This window comes from Toxorhynchites rutilus, chromosome 3, assembly GCF_029784135.1.
Source record: "Toxorhynchites rutilus septentrionalis strain SRP chromosome 3, ASM2978413v1, whole genome shotgun sequence".
Classification (NCBI taxonomy): domain Eukaryota; kingdom Metazoa; phylum Arthropoda; class Insecta; order Diptera; family Culicidae; genus Toxorhynchites; species Toxorhynchites rutilus.
The window spans coordinates 193,821,558-193,838,972 of NC_073746.1; the positions used below are offsets into that span (position 1 = coordinate 193,821,558).

At 37.3% G+C, this 17,415-nt stretch overlaps 1 protein-coding gene across 8 annotated transcripts in view; it reads left to right on the forward strand.

Moving 5' to 3' along the window:
- The window catches only part of LOC129777691 (inactivation-no-after-potential D protein), a 362,102-nt gene that overhangs the window by 28,737 nt on the left and 315,950 nt on the right, over positions 1-17,415 (forward strand). For all 8 annotated transcript variants that reach the window (XM_055784115.1, XM_055784119.1, XM_055784117.1 and 5 more), the window contains one exon: positions 13,696-13,742. In XM_055784115.1, coding sequence (XP_055640090.1) covers positions 13,696-13,742 — 47 coding nt within the window. The remainder of the gene's footprint in view (positions 1-13,695; positions 13,743-17,415) is intronic.

Here is a 17,415-nt window from a genome sequence, read left to right on the forward strand (position 1 = left end):
TCTATTTCCATATTTTTTTCATTGACGTTTCGCGTGACAAACCTCCCACGAAATTTCGCCAATAAGCACGTTTTTTTCGTTTGATCAAATTTTTTAACCGATTGAGAATCGGTTCAAAAATATGTTACGGCTACGCTTGAAAATTGTCAACATTTTCGAAAAGCTTTGAATGCATTTGAATGCATAGCCTACATGAAGCTTGGAACACTGGCTATCCCAACATGGATTAGGAGCCACCACTCACGAGACGCGACGCGTGACTAAGGCTAAGCGCATATTGAGAAGCGTATAACGCTCGTGAGCTAGCACAAGACGACCAACACGACTCATATGTACCACAAATAAAGCGCGGTGATGCGCATATTGAGTCGGAGTTTGCTGTGAATAACGTGCCACTCGCATACAATGTCTGATTCACACAGAGTTGCGCGATATATTTATTTACTAGCACAACTACCCGACCGGCACAACCATACAGTGCCAGACTCACGGTGCTATATGATTGTTTACCAATACATCCACCACAGCCTGCACGACAAGCACGAGAAACTGTGGTTCAGTCACAGCGTCACGCGAGTCGTCTCTCACGAGCGCTGCACTATTTCGCGTCTCCTCGCCAATTTGCGCCGTTCTATCTGTTTTCATTAGCCACAAAAACAGGCGCTATATCGCGCCAAGATACTCGCGCTATACGCGTCTCAATTTGCGCCTGGCCTAAGGGTGGGTTTAGACTAGTGATATATTCGTGTGAAGAAATATGATGAGATTTATAGAAATCGCATCAACCGTTTACACTAGCGCGAACTTATATAATGAATACATTCATATTGTTGGTGAATTTATTCACCTGAAGTAGAACTGCATCCATCTTCAGTGATTTCTCACCAGTGAGAAATTCACCAACGTTTACATATGCATGAATTTATTCTATTCATCCTATACATTTATACCTTGGAGAAGTGCATCGTATATATTCTCACCCGTTTACATCTATTTTCGGGTGAATAAATCCATCTATAGCTATAGATCTCCCTAATGTAAACCTGCCATAAGATTATAATAAGATATATATACTAAGACCGGTCTCGAATGGTATAGAATGCAAGCACACGTTGTAATCGTCGTGAAAATTATCGACAAATGCAACCAAGAGCAAGCAAGTACCTCTCACCGAACATTATGATAACTAACATGTAAGCGTGAACTTATAGTATCAGATATTGGAAAGTTGTGAAGACTTGTATTGTTCGTCCAATCCAAAACCAACGAATATGCTGAAAATTACCACCCAGCCGTCTTATTTCGTTTCAACAAACAATATTCGATACAAGTGCAATGCGATTGATGTGTTTGCATCACATTGTGATCAACAATGCAAGAAAGGGAATGGATCTGTTTCTAGGGGCGTGGAAGATGGCTTGACGTAGAACTGTGATTGTTGGAAAATTTATTTTTCGTTATCACATCCACGTTTTCTTACTAAGCGCATGTTCATTAGTCCAATCGCAGAACTGTTCATTGATTGATCTTCTAATATACCCTATAAAATATTTTTTTACTATAAAATTTCAGTAATTTCTCATCCACTTGCAAATAACAAATTTCTCCGTTGCATGGAATGAATGTTTGATACAGAAAATACAATAGAATGAAGACAGCCCAAAATCGGACAATTCCTTTCTCGAATTTCGCTCTTATCAACACATATAAACTCCACATGCTAAATTTTGTTCCGTTTGCTAGATTAGTTCTTGAATTATGCAGCAAATGAAACCAAATTAAGCTATTCGAAGTACGCCTATTAATATGTTAGAACGGAAAACGAAACCACAACATAGTTTACCACGTTCGCCGTCCAACGCGATCCAGCTTGCAGGGCCCAACTTGCAAATAAATTAATCAATGAAGGTCAAACTTTTTGTACATCTGAGACATAATTTAACAATTTTTTGACGTAGGATTACGTCTTTCATTTCTATACTGGGGTGTAAGGTAAATGTTTCGAAAACGAAAGCGTTACGCCGGAGAACGAGATTTTGAGCGTTAATAGGTCCTAAACAACTGAACGAAATGGTATGATAAACACCTCATTCCAAAGATAAAATGTCTACGCGTTCTATGCTTGTTACTTTTTGATCCAAAAACTTGTTTCAATAGTCTTAAAATTGCTTTCAAAACAGGTTGTTGAAATCACACCAATCGGTATAAACGCGAGTGTCCACTCAGTTCTTATTGCGCAGCGAATGAGGTACTATCGCTGGAATGAATTTCCCTTACACAGACTTCAAAACCATGGAGTCAGGGGAAATCGACATTGCAAAATAGATACAAGCAGCAGGTACTTTGGTAGCCGTTTGCGCTTCTGCAAATCGGAATGTTTCTCCCCATGCATTTTTATACTCCGGAATTCGTTTTGCTAACACGGTCTACAAAAACAGGTACAAATACAACGCTTTGACTCGGTTATTCAAGACTGCATACCCCTTCATGTCGCCAGCTCACTGAACTTTACGCATATCGTTTGTTGATTAGGCAAAATGTTGATAACTGGTAAATTGTTTCATTCATTCACTAGTTCAATCAACAATTTAATCAATACATACGAAAGATAGCTCTGCGAAACGGCGATATCGTATCCAATGTGGAACATCTAAGGTGCGATTATTGCTAATTGAAAAAACACTATATTTTTTCAATTTATTCATTTGTAAGGCTCAATCGCATAAGCTTTGCGGAGCTGCTAATTCAAGTTTATTTATACATAGTTTCAATTAATTGCTATGTTTAGTAGGATTCAACCGAATACTCGCGGTTTACTCGAGGTTAAAAGGGCAACAATTTTTGTGGGACAGGACAGGTTAGGGAGTAGGAAAAGGGGTACCGTTGTCTCAACCGCGGGTTTCCGCACGCACTGTAGCATTATGTGCAATTACCAGGAATAGCATCTGGTGTTCGACTAGCTGTCGAGGGTGGGCGACGGTGCGATGAGGAGACAAGACAAACAAACTAATAAAGAAAAAGAAAAACACAAAAGCATGAATGTCTTATACTAGACCATTTCACAAACATATAGATCAACTGCATATAGCAGATGTCGCGAGTTCCCAACACGTCTCTAACAGGAACATACGGTTGTCTTCCTTGGGCTTCAAGGGCATTCAAAAGGTAATCTCTGGCTGCGTACGTTGCCAAACTGCATGATCGATGTCATCGTAACCGTTTCTACACCACAGACATTGCTTTGAACAAGATTTATTCTGTGGAGATGCATATCTAGTGAGTAGTGATTGCAAACAATTCGCCTTCCTGGGCACCCACCTTTGCGAGAGTGTCCGCCTCCTCATTGCCAGGAATTGAGCAATGAGAGGGGACCCATACAAAGGTTAACTTATAAGATCTTTCGATCAGTGCACTCATCTGCTGCCTCACTTTTGTGAGGAAATAAGATAGGTGCCTACTAGTTTTCATCGACTGGAGAGCCTCAAGCGAACTGAGACTATCCGAGAAAATGAAGTAATGGTCTGCAGGTTTGTTGGAGATCATCCCCAATGCGAATTCGATTGCTGCCAGCTCAGCAACATAAATGGAACAAGGAAGGCGCTCGAACTTTCACTGAAAACACCGAAGCCAGTGGATCCATTGAGGCGAGACCCATCAGTGAAGTATCTTTTCATGCAATTGAATTTTTGGTACTTTCGGTACTTGTATTTTTACAGGGAATGAAAGTTGGTCGAAGCTGATCTGAAATCCCAAGTATTGCTTGTTTCATCGACGGATTGTATTCAATTGAGGAACTGCTGATGGTAAAGTGAGCACGGTCTGGAGTAAACGATGGAAGATAAATATCTGATGAAATATAGTGGTGATAAATTCTCATAAATCGAGATTGCGTATATAGATGAAGAGTTTTTTCAAAATTTTCAATCACAAATGTGTTTGTGACTTCGCATTTCACCCGTATTCTGAGATAAAGTTCCCAGAATCGGTCCTATAGAGAAGTTGATCCTGCCAGAACCTCGAGACTCATGTTATGCGTTAAGTGCATACAGCCGAAAGCTATACGCAGACAATGATATTGAGTTCGTTCCAATTTTAGAAGGTGACTTTTAGCTGCTGAGAGAAAGAAGAAAGAGCCATACTCCAGAATAGATAGAATACTTGTTTTATAAAGCGTTATGAGGTCTCCCGGATGAGCTCCCCACCACGTGCCGCAAATCGAGCGGAGAAAGTTGACCCTCTTTTGACATTTTTGCTCCAAATACGTAATGTGGGTGTTCGAGAAAATTAATTTCCATCGTTGATGGCAGTAACGAGCTACTCTACCTTATGTCGATCAGCGTACGCAGATTAGTCTCGAAACAATAGTGTCGAAACAGCAGTGCCGAAACAACAGTATCAAAGCAACAGTGTCGAAACAACAGCGTCGAAACAACAGTGACGAAACAATAGTACCGAATAGAACACAACCAGGCATCATCATCATCATCGCTGCATTGTTAGGTGTCATCATCGTCGTCATTGTTGTTGTATCGAATCCATTGGAAATTGTTAACCGCGGTGTATCGAAACAATAGATCTTGAATTTCTTTGTAGATTAAGTATATCTATAAATTGAACTGGCGCGCCAATAAAGAAGTTAGTTGAATAATTTCATTCGAACTTGTTAGACCAATTTAGACCGTTTCAGCATACTCCGAAAAATCGTGTCGAATTTTGAACATGGGTATTCGAAGTGCATTTTGAATCAAACCAGACACGGTACTTGAAAGTCAATGATTGGGTAATGCTTCTACACAAAGCTTAAGTTGCAATTGGGCTGTGGATCGCTTTGGAGTAAACACTACCAGTTCAGATTTCTGCGGCGAAAATTCGATCCCTAAGTTCCTTGCCCAAGAACAGAAGTTATCTAGGGAATTTTGCAATGGTCTTTGCAAGTTTTCGGCATAGGAACCTCTGACGAAAACTACACCATCATCAGCAAGCTGTCTTAGCGTGCATTGTTCTGCCAAACAACTGTCAATATATTTCACATAAAAATTATAAAGAAGGGGGCTGAGACAAGAGCCTTGGGGTAGACCCATATAACTATTTCTGGAAGTTGTCAGTTGTCCGAGGGTGAAGTTCATTTGCTTTTCTGACAACAAATTGTACAAGAAGTTATTCAAAATTCCAGGAAGTCCACATCTGTTAAGATTGTCTGACATAATTTCTATTGAAACTGAATTAAAAGCTCCCTTAATATCCAAGAATACTGAAGCCAGCTGCTCCTTGTGCGCAAAGGCCAGTTGAGTATCTGTAGAAAGCAACGCTTGACAATCGCTTGTTCCTTTGCTCTTGCGAAACCCAAATTGTGTACTTGATAGCAATCTCAATCGAGTTTTCGAAGGATCATTTTCTCCAACAATTATCTAGTGCACGGGAGCATAGCAATCGGACGGTATGAGTTATGGTCAGACGCTGGTTTGCCAGGCTTTTGAATTGCTATTACTTTGACCTGTCTCCATTCGGGTGGAACAATGTTGTTTTCTAATAGAGTATTGAATAAGTCTAGTAAGCGTCTTTTCACGATATCGGGAAGATTTTTTAGAAGAACGAATTAAATCATATCGCTTCCGGGTGAAGAGTTGTTCGATGAAAGAAGAGTCATAGTCAAGTTGAAATCGTCACATAAATCGTAAAAATAGACCCACCCAGTACCATGAGAGTTCATGTCACCCAAAATTAGAACTGGGGTTGAGAGAATCGAAACTAGATTCCAAAGTTGAGTACGGCTAATAGAAGTATTTGGAGGAACGTATACTGAAGCTATGCAAAGTTCTTTATTCTTTGCAGTTATTTGACAAGCGACAATTTCGACGTCTGATAGAGCTGGGGGAGGAATTTTATATAAAGAGTAGCACGTTTTTAATCCCTGAAAGTACTCCTCCATAGGAATCATCTCTATCCAGGCGAATAATGTTAAAATAGGGGAAGTTGAGTTCTGAGTCAGAAGAAAGCCATGTTTCAGGAAGGGCGAATGTATCACAAAGTTTAGGCACTAGACTACGGCAGTTCCACTGTAGCACATTGATCATATCTTCTATAATGTTAGGTCAGGATTTCTCAAAGTGGTCGATATCGACCCCCTGGGGTCGATTTCGGTTTCTCAGGGGTCGATTTCGGTTTCTCAGGGGTCGATAGAAACGAAAATTGATTTTAGGGGTCGACGGGGTCTGAATATCGACCCCTATAAAATAAAACAAGTTCTTATCTGAAATATTCAAGATGCTCCATAAGTTGTATTACGTAAATCGTTATGAGAATGACCAGGGTTGCCACATTTGATCCTGTAAAATTTTCTGAATAAATCTGTATCAAAAAACTAACGGTAAAATGGAAAGAAAGGTTTATATTCATTTTGAATTTATTGTTCTTATTTATGGTTTGCTTAAGTCGTATCAATACAACAGAATAAATCATAAAAAAAGTTTTCTCATAATAAATTGTATGGTGTGGTTTTGTTGAAATTTGATTTTTTTAAATTTTCTGTCAATTTCATCCATTTCATAGTTCTTTGCTTTTAATATAGAGTCCATCATTGTGGAAGCCAACCGATTCCAGAACTTTGTTTCATCGGCATTGTGAAGCGAGAATATTCACTCAACACACGCTAATGAATGTGGAATTATCAAAAAGTGTCCCAAAATCATCCTTAGCAGGAATGGAGAAGTGAGGTGACATTTCATATGGTTTAGCATGTATATAAATCAAGGTACAAAGCTTCATGACTCAACGATAAAAAAAAACAAAGTTTATTAGTCAGAAGGTAGACAGAGAAAATGAACTGTAATTAATTTCACATTTTAATTTGAATTTGAAAAAAATATCTTCAAATTCTGTATCTTTGCAGAAAATCTGTAATTCTGTGTATTCTGTATCTGAAATTTAGCGAAAAATCTGTAAAATACAGAATATTCTATATATGTGGCAACCCTGAGAATGACTCATTTCTTAGTCGAAAATATGATTGCTGTTCATTTTAAAAACTCAAAAAGACGATGAGTGTGCATGATTTGTTTTAATTATTTCAGGAAACTTGAGATGGGTCGCGAAGAAGGAAAAATGTTATTCAATTTATTATAGACCAACAGGTTTTCTCTCCAGCTGGACGAGTCTACATTGCTCAGCAATGAAGCTCTGTTGTTAGGGTATGTTCGATCTATTAAAGATGAAAATATGTGCCAAGAAATGATTTTTGTTACATATATTCATATATGTCTGACTGATACCAGAGGAGAATCGATCGTTTTTTTTACCGAAAAAGATATTTCATGGAAGGACATTGAGACTGATGGTGCACCATCAATGGTTGGTCGTCATTGTGGTTTTACAGCTAACTCAAAGTTACAACTGCGTAAGTAAGGGCCATTCACTGCGTGATTCACAGACAGCATTTAGTAGCAAAAAATCTGAGCCCTAGATTGCATCTGTCTTTACTATATGTTATGAGCAGTGCTGCCACATTTTGATCTGTACCAGAAGGGGAAAAAATCATTCTCATCTGTACTTTTTCTTCAAAAAATCTGTACCAAAAATCTGTACCGACGAAAATATTTATTGTAGAAAAAAATCATGAAGTATAAAACAAATACTCATTTATTTTCTACAATATATTATATTTACTTACTAATTTTACGTCTATATTTACTTACTACAAATACTTATATACTTACAAATACTGTAATGAGTGGTTTCAAGTAAAAAGACCAAAATTTCACACGCGGAAAAATCTGTACAATCTGTACCTTTCCAGATAAATCTGTACGTGTGGCAACACTGGTTATGAGTGCTATCAAAATCCTTCGAAGCAATCCTTTGAACACTCGATTATTTGCTCAGCTATAAGAGAAAAACGAAAAAATCTGTACTCGGTTACTTCTACACGCTGGAGTTCGCTGACCACCAAGAGTCTCTTGCATAGCAAGATTTTCTGCTTTTTTTAATTTGTGTTTCAGTTGCAGAGTGACGATTTCAATTTGATTGAAACAATGTCAATAATATCGGCCCTTCTGACAAAACTTTCAAAACAAAATTTAAGCAGAAGAGAATATTCACAGTTTTCGCATTTGTCAAAATTATCACAAAAGCTTCAAGACCATTTTATATTATTATATGTCACTCACAAGGATTTTACTAAAATGTTTTTAGATCTTCAAAATTTTCAAATTCCTCAATTGATTATAAATCAGTACTATATCACTTCCATGGAATGAGCCAGTGTGATAATGCCAGAAAAGTTGATTATCTTAAACACAGATGAGGCAGCAGTTCAACCAAGGTTGTCATATGTTCTCGTTATAACGAAGCATTGAAAAACAGTATATTGCGATTTTTCATCATTATACTCTGTCGAAAAAGGCATCATTATGGTTACAAACCACGCGAAACCGAAGGAACCATTTGAAAATCAACGAACGCGGAGATTTAAGGCTTTAACTAACCAATATTGAACCGTATTTTGATATTTTGGTAGTTATGGATAGATTGGTTTGCGATTTGAATGTTTTTATAGCTTATGAGTAATTTGTATTAATATTTTTTTATTACACATGATATTTACTAAATTTTATCTCTATATGATGAGGATTTTTTTTCTGTATTATAGTGACTTTCAACACTTTTGGCTGGTTCGTAACATTGCTTCCATTTTTTTGAAGAATGTCGGGTGTGTGAATTGAACTCGTGAAAGGTGCGCACCACTACGCCAGATCGCCTCCGTGAAAAAATAATGTCAAATTTATTCATTTAACCAACTGCAATGTTTTCAAATTGTTAATTATTCAGTAAGAAAAAAAACTAAAGATAGGATTCTCAAAGAAATTCATCCAGATCTCCAATTATCGAGTTTATGAAAGAACCCGACGCTTTTTTTAGTTCATCGACACTCAGACTCGTGTCGGTAACTACGCGTTCTATCTCCACCTCTCGAGAAGAGTTGTAAATGTGATAATCCCTGTTAAAAACTTCGTTGTCAACAATCTTGTTGGCCACATCAAAAGTCGGTGCTTCTACACGCAGTTTGTCCGGTCTCTCTTTATGTGTCGAGACGCCCGGATAATTACGCAGCAAATCTCTTGAAATATCAAGAGTTCTCTAAGCTTTTACCTTGGGCCGAAAGAAAACAACCCAAGTGCCTTCGAGGACTGTTGATAATAACGCGAAAGAAAAAAAAATAGTGGGTTATATCTATGATATAACCGCAAGGTTCACGTGGAACTACCTTAGCTTAGCAATCATTCGTTTGTATTGATTAAATTCTTGATTGAATGAAACAGTTTCCAAATTCAATTGAGTTCAATATATTTGCTCTGTGAGTGAAAAAAATGAACAAATGCCGTGTAAAGTCAATTCATTTATTGTGATTGATTGTTCTTCGTTACAAGTAAATTTAATGACGGACCTTTTACGTTTGGTATGATGACTAGAACAAAATATATGTACGGAAGAATTATCAAACGTTTGATGAACCAGCCTAAGGCTGAAAATCTTTCCAATAAAGACAAAAAAAAAATTATCAAACGATTATTTTATTTTACATTTCCCTCTGAAGTTTACATCCCAAAAGTGTACATACTTCTCGAATCTCGAATTTGCTTGAAACTGGGAAGTTCATTCGCTTCTAGTGTCTGCACGATTTTCCCAGGTTCCTAAGTTTAGAAGATCATGTTAGGACAGACATATTCCACTCTGCACAAAGGCAAGCGAGGACAAAAGTACTCGCAGTTTGCATTTATTTGCAGAGCCGATTTCCCCAGAAACCTAGGTTTTGAAGTCTGTGTTAGGGAAACACATTTCAATCGGAACAAAAATACCCCCGATTTGTATGAATTTGCAATGCCGATTTCCCCTAGGCTGCTTGGTTTTGATGGCTGTGTTAGGGAAACCGTAAATCGGACCAATCAAAACGATGCAGTTAGGGCGTTTAGATAACGCCTAATATTTTACAGTTATTCAATTGTTTATCTAATGAAAAACAACATTTTGTTAGTTGCGATAGATGCGTAGAAATATTCCCTATCAAGTGATGCAAACATCTCTCCTATCCAGTACGAAATGTTCGAGCTATAAGCATTCGAAATCTTTCATTTTTTCTTGCATGTTCTGTGTTTAGGTTTTCATTTTACCCTCCATATATTCCGGTTAGACGTAGTCCCACGTCAAAAAAAACGAACCAAAAATCACTTTGGCGGAGGAGAAACAAAAAACTTTCCAGCTTCGATATTGTAGCGGAGGACGGACAATGTGTATCCGTCACTTGCAAATAATCGACGAGGAATGAAAAAACACAAATTATTACTATCAACGGCAGTCCTACGTCAACCTTGCGGTATGTTATAGGTATAACCCATCCATAGTTTTGACGTAGAACTACGTCTTTCAGGGAAGGTTCCAAATCAGAAAACAGGTCACGTTTTTATGAAATAAAGTTAACGTTAATAACTATTTTCACTGTGGACGAATTCTCATGATTTGCATACCAATCGAATCCGAAATTCTCTAAGATTTGTTGCTATACATTACAATTCGCTAATCTCTGAACGGTTTAAATTCATGAAAACTGGAAGAGTTTCCTTTTTCCCATACATTTGTTCTGCCGATTTGTTTGCTAACCCTACCCATATTTCGAATGCTTATAACTCGATCATTTCTTAATAGACCGGAAAGATGTTTGCATCAATTTATAGGAAATATTTCTACGCTTCTATCACAATAAATAAAATGTTGCTTTTAATGAGCTGAACAATTGAATAAATGTAAAATGCCAAGCGTTATCTAAACGCCCTAACTGCCAAGTTTTGATTGGTCCGATCTACGGTTTCCCCAACACAGGCTTCAAAATCGATGTATCTGTGGAAATCCGCTTTGCAAATATATATTTGTTTATTTATAGCTTATGTCAACAGGTTTAATTATAACCCTAATGACTAAACTACACTAATACACTTAAAAACTAACACAAGAATTCTTCGTAAGCGTGAAGTTAAAACTTCTTTTTAGTGCTGCGCGCGACAAACCAAAATCGAACACGGAGCTGCATCGGTTGAATTCACGACACATGCTTGACATCGGTTCATTATAGCCGTAGTTTGTACGAGAAAACAGTATCTGAAGATAGTTGTGAGACCGCAGGCTCCGCTGTTGTATGTTAAAATTCACTAGTTGCAGAAGTTCAGGGCAATCGACGTGGGCTAATATCAGATCCGATATGAAACAGGCTTTAGAAATATTACGGCGAGCATGTAATAAATCGAGGCCGATGAGCTTACAGCGGTGCTCATAGCTTGGTAGATCATTAGGATTATTCCAAGGTAATCTACGTAAGGCAAACTTGACAAACTTGAACAGTCTCAATGCGTTGAACGCTGTTTGGTAGTATGGTGACCAGATAATTGATGCATACTGAATAATCGAGCGAACCAAGGCGCAATAAATTGCTTTTATGCAGTGAATGTCCGTGAATTGCTTAGTTGAGCGAAACACAAAACCGAGTGTTTTAGTTGCTTTTGATACAATATATACGATATTTAATTAATAAAATCTCTCTCTCACAAAACGTAAGCTTAGAATTGAGCATGACTCTTAAGTCTTTAACGCAGTCAACCCGCTCTAGAGTAATATTTCAATCCTATAGTCGTAACGAACGACAGAGCGTTTACGAGAAAAGGATATCGCAGAGCATTTGGTTGGGTTCAGAATCATTCTGTTCGTTTCACACCAAGCTCTAAAAGCGTCAATTTGTGACTGAAGAAATACAGCGTCGACTTCACCATTAATCAAATGGTACAGTTTGAAATCATCTGCATATGATAATTTTTTGCATTCCATAATGGTATTGATGTCGTTGAGATATATAAGAAAAATAAATGGCCCAAGATGACTTCCTTGATGTACGCCTGATGTCATATGGAAAGGTTCAGAAGTGCAGTCACCTATTTTTACAGCCATATATATGTAATTCAGGGGTATTTTTGTTCCCACCGATCTGTGTTTCCTTAACACGGATTTCAAAATCAATGTGCCTGGGGGCATCCGCTTTGCCAAAACATGCAAGTTGGGGTTTTTTCGTTACCATCGAGCTGTGTTTCCCTAACACAGACTTCTAAATTAATATGCCTGGAGGAATCCGCTTTGCAAGTCGAGGGTATTTTTTGTTGTTGTTGCAGACCGGAATATGTTTCCCTAAAATGTACTTTTGAACTGAGAAGCTTGAAGAAGTAACAATAAAAAAAAACAAATAAGTTATTTCAAAAATTTCGATGCATTCTTAAATAATATTCAAAGTGGTAAACAAGTGGATTGTATAATATAATTGCGTAGTTCTACGTCGAAAATGCGGTCGTGTCCTAGATACAACCCCTTTATAATTTTTCAATTTCAAGACAAACTAACAACAACAGCGCATATCTGGGTGACGGGTCGACAAACGTGTTAAACCAAAAATCCTACCTAGATTATTTGTTAGATAATTTACATGTTACTCTCTTCACAGTTTATAAAAAACAAAAAAGGAAAAAAAATCTCACATTGGGGGATTATAGTATAATATATACCACGACAACGATTTTGCATAATATGCATTCGAAATCCCTCAATTTTCGTTACCTGCCTCATTTTCAATTTCGTAGAATCATCTCTTTATAAAAATGAAAGACGATGTATTGGGCACTATTTTACCTTTTCCATTTATCATTTATGCGATTATTTACGATAACAAAAGGAGACTTTGTGTTCTCAAAATTCGATAACTAATCATTGCAATAGCATCATTTGTTCACCAGTTTTTGTTGTTATGTAATATAAAAGATGTAGTAAGACGTAGTGGAAACTGGGATTGATCAGCTCTCAAAATATAACGTCTAGACAAAAACGGCAGACTGAACATTTCACTATATCACGATATCAGGTGGTGCTTGATATCAGAATTCCGTCACTCAATTTTATAGTTTTCACAATTTTTGGATTGAAACGAATTGAGCGTGAGGTTGATGGTTTCGGTATGGGCGATTGCACGACTGCTACATTGCCACCACAGACTGTATTTCAACAACGAAATCAGAACTTACAAGCGAGATATGTATATCGTATGCATTCACACATTAGCTCACGTGTTTTATGTTTGTTGATTAAAATCAGAGAACCAAAGTACAATGAATATTGTTTTTCGCGAGACTACAAAACTATCGTACGGACATAAATATATATTTGATCACGGTTGTGGATTTCTCTCTCAAAAGACAATTAAGCTTAGGTGTTAGCTTTTAGCAGTTAACAGGAAGCAGTATATCTGAGCGGAAACCTCCGATTTCGAATACCGTCTTTAATCTGGTATTCGTGGTCTATTAGGTTTATTGTTATCTCTAATGAAATTTTGTTGAGAATTATTAATTGTTAAAAAACACAGAGGCATTTTAAACTTCCATGAGCAATTATTTCATTTCGTTTACGTGGTTTCATCGTTCACTAGCAGAACAGTTTGAAGAATAATTGTGTCATGTATGTGTTCATACCCTGCTTTTTACTCGACTTGCTAATTGCATTTTCGTATAATTCCCTTAGTTGGCTTCATGTTTTAGAGCGTTTTTCAGTTCGACATTATATTTCCAACAAATTGCACGTATAAGTTCATAGTGTAACGTGATTTCCCCCAAATTTCAGGACCAACATGACTGTGATGACTATTGTTAACAAGGATATTCCATGTGGTGAGTAATTTATAATGAATGCTGATTGAAGGATTATTTAGAAAAAAACATAGTACTTCATAATTCAAATTAAAAATGAAATGGAAGAAAATGATCGATTCATAATTACTACGAGTTTTGTGCTAACCAATCAAATGAATCGTTCTTTTTTTATTATTTATGTTTGTACCCTTTTTTTCAAATGGGACTCTCGTTGCTTGAGGAGCTTTGCCTTTTTGACGTTGAATTATTTGTACCACTATTGGTTAATAATAGGTTGAGATTTTTACATCTACAATATATTTCGAGTGACACAGTCGAGGGTACGCTTATGCTGATACTAGTCGGATTAACATTCTTCGACGAAAGACTAGTGCACCCGTGGCCGAGTGGTTAGCGTCATAACTAACATGCCGGGTGTTCGGGTTCGATTCCCGTTCTGGTCGGGGGAATTTTTCGTCAAAGAAATTTCCTCCGACTTGCACTATGATCACGCGTATTCTAGAACTTGCCACTCAGAATGCATTCAAGGCGTGTTATTTGGCATAGAAATCTTAACTAAGTACTAATAAAAATGACGCAAGTAATACTACGTTGAGACGGCGAAGTTCCTCTAGGAACGTTAGTGCCATTGAAGAAGAAGAAGACGAAAGACTGTAATGGGATCGAACCCGAAACTATAGTCATGCTTCCATTCGATTATTTTTCCATGGGAGAAGTTTTATTTAATAAATTCTCTTTCAACATTTTCATACTCCATACATTTTGCACATTCCCACGATTTCGAAGATATAGATAATTCAATTAGGAGATTGATCAATGTACTGGACGTTCCTATAGCTGTATTGGATAAAAAATGAGTACGATACATGTTTTTAAGCATGATTTTTTTATTATCTTCTTGGTGTAAAACGTATAATGTTTATCCAGATTACCATGGACTAGTTTCCACTTCAAACGTTTAAAAACAACAAAGCGATTCGTTTTGAAGAAATATGGTATAATTGTTTGTGGAAAGTACGTTTCGCAAAGACCAACAAAAGTTATAAACATCTGAATATAGCATTTTTTGGCCGATATCAGGACCGCATCAATCTACATTGAAATATAACCTGAAACGTTTCTGGTTACATGTCAATGACCAAAAGAAAAATGTGTATTATTATACTAATACTAACTAGAGGACCTTTATAGCATACCTGATAATTTTCTAAGTTAGTTCGTTTGAGTTCACGGTGGGTAGGCAATAAAACGTCCATTAATGGTGTAACTACTAGAGAAAAAACAGGAAGTGGGTTATATCTATGGTATAACCGCAATGGTGACGTAGGACGATCGTTGATTCAGTGATCATTTGTTTGAAGTTGAATCTGAATGAATGACTAAATGAATATTTGAGGCACTTCGAAAACGAGAGCTCTTTCGCTTGCATGTTATTTTCAATGCCAAGAGGAACTGGCAGATTATTTTGCAGCAGCGATATCTTTCCGGATTCTTCTCGAAGTCCACCACCAGTGGATAATGCTAACTCGATAACCACCTGTTAATTGCACTTGATTGAAAAACCACAAAATCAATTGTATTTGGTCGCAGTATTATATGGATAGAAAACGTTAAAATAAACTCTTTCGCTTGAATGTAATTTGCAATTCCAAGGGGAACTGACAGATTATTTTTCAGCAACGGTCACTTCTTTCCGGATTCTTCTCGATGCTGAATGGCATCCAAACGGAAAAAAATCCGTGCGTGTATGTGTGTGTGGCGGCTGCTTCGATGTCTTCCCGGGGAACCGTTTTTCGATGCTGATACTCTCTTGGTCACCTTCTCTTCTCCTCCTGCCTCCTGCCTCCTGGCTTTTCTGCTCTCCCTCACAGTGCCAAACAAACTGCATGTCTTTCAGGTCATGTCAGGCAAGGTAATGAATCCCTCGATCACTTGATTCCTCGCCTCGAGAAAGATCCGGAAAATAATCTGCCAGTTCCTCTGGGAATTTAAAATTGCATTCATGTGAAAGAGTTTATTTTAATGTTTTCTATCCATGTAACACATTTGGTTTTGTGATTTTTCAAGCAATCGCAATTAACAGGATAGCTTCTGAAGATTATTCTTCCCCATCAGTAGGATATTTCCGTATCCAATATTGGATGCATAAAACCTTGTGCCTCAAACGTAACGCTCTCGTTTTCGAAGTCCCCCAAATATTCATTCATTCAGAATGAATTCAGATTCAACTTCAAACAAATGATCTCTAAATCAACGATAGTCCTACGTCACCCTTGCGGTTATACCATAGATATAACCCACTTCCTGTTTTTCAGCAACGAATAGTTCTTTCCCGATTTTCCTCGATACTCGAAGCCCACCAGTGGTTAATGCTAACTCGATAACCACCTGTTAATAGCACTTAATTGAAAAATATTTGGTCGCAGTGTTACATGGACAGAAAACATTAAAATGAACTTTTTCGCATGAATGTATTTTTCAATTCTCAGGGGAACTGGCAGATTATTTTTCAACAACGATTGAATCTTTCCGGAAATTTCTCGATGCTGAATGACATCCAAACGAAAATAGTTCCGCGCGTGTATGTGTGTGTGTTGGCTGCTCCGATGTTTCAAGCGGAACCGTTTGTGGCATCACTCTCCTCCTGATGGGTTCCCTTTCGGCCTAAGGTGCACAAACAGGCTCTTGATGACACCGTTCATCCGCGCTTTCATGATAAACGAAGAGCTTCACCACAACAGCGACAACCTGCTCCACATTGAACAGCAATTATAACTGAGTGAATTTCCGAGTGGCGCTCGCTTATATACCGATTGATGATTTCAATAGCCTGTTTTGAAAGCAATTTTAAGACTATTGAAACAAGTTTTTGGATCAAAAAGTAACAAGTATATAACGCGTAGAAATTTTATCTTTCGAATGAAGTGTTAATCATACCATTTCGTTCAGCTGTTTAGGAGCTATTAACGCTCAAAATCTTGGCCTTCGGCTTACGCTTTCGTTTTCGAAACTTTGATTTTACACCCCGGTATAGAAATTAAAGACGTACTCCTACGTCAAAAGAAAGAAATGATTTCTTTTCCGAATCGACTGATCAGAACACGGGATTTCCGATTACTTGAGACTTTTCAATGGTTGGATTAGGTAAATGATGTTGGTTTGTCCAGTCACAAGTATGATCATGGTTTGTCCACTTTTTTAAATGCACTAGTTATGTGCACCTATGTCAAATCAGGTATTAAAATGTTTCAAAACATAAAAAATAGTCTTTTTCATGATTTACAGTAGTTTTATATGATATTTTTACGGATTCACATGTTTTAATGTTTATAAGGTCCACCTTCTATTGGTGTCAAAGCTCTCCTCATTTGAACTTACTTTTAATCAACCAGATGATTATTTGGTACGTATTCAGACCTTTGAAACGAGTAGGTCGTTTCATTAAGATTTAAATTGAGTTACGCCTATATATAGATACCAGACCACGAATAGGATCAGACGATTAGATTGATGGATGACGTTTTTAGTAGACTCGATCAAGATTTAGGTTGAAGAATACTTAGAGACTAATGTCGGAAATCGGAAATAGAGATAGAAATAAAATGAATTATTCTGGAAGATTCGAAAGGTTTTGCAATCAAATAGAATTGAGAAATCGTTCTTTCCATTCTGAACCGCCGAGCGAAACAGG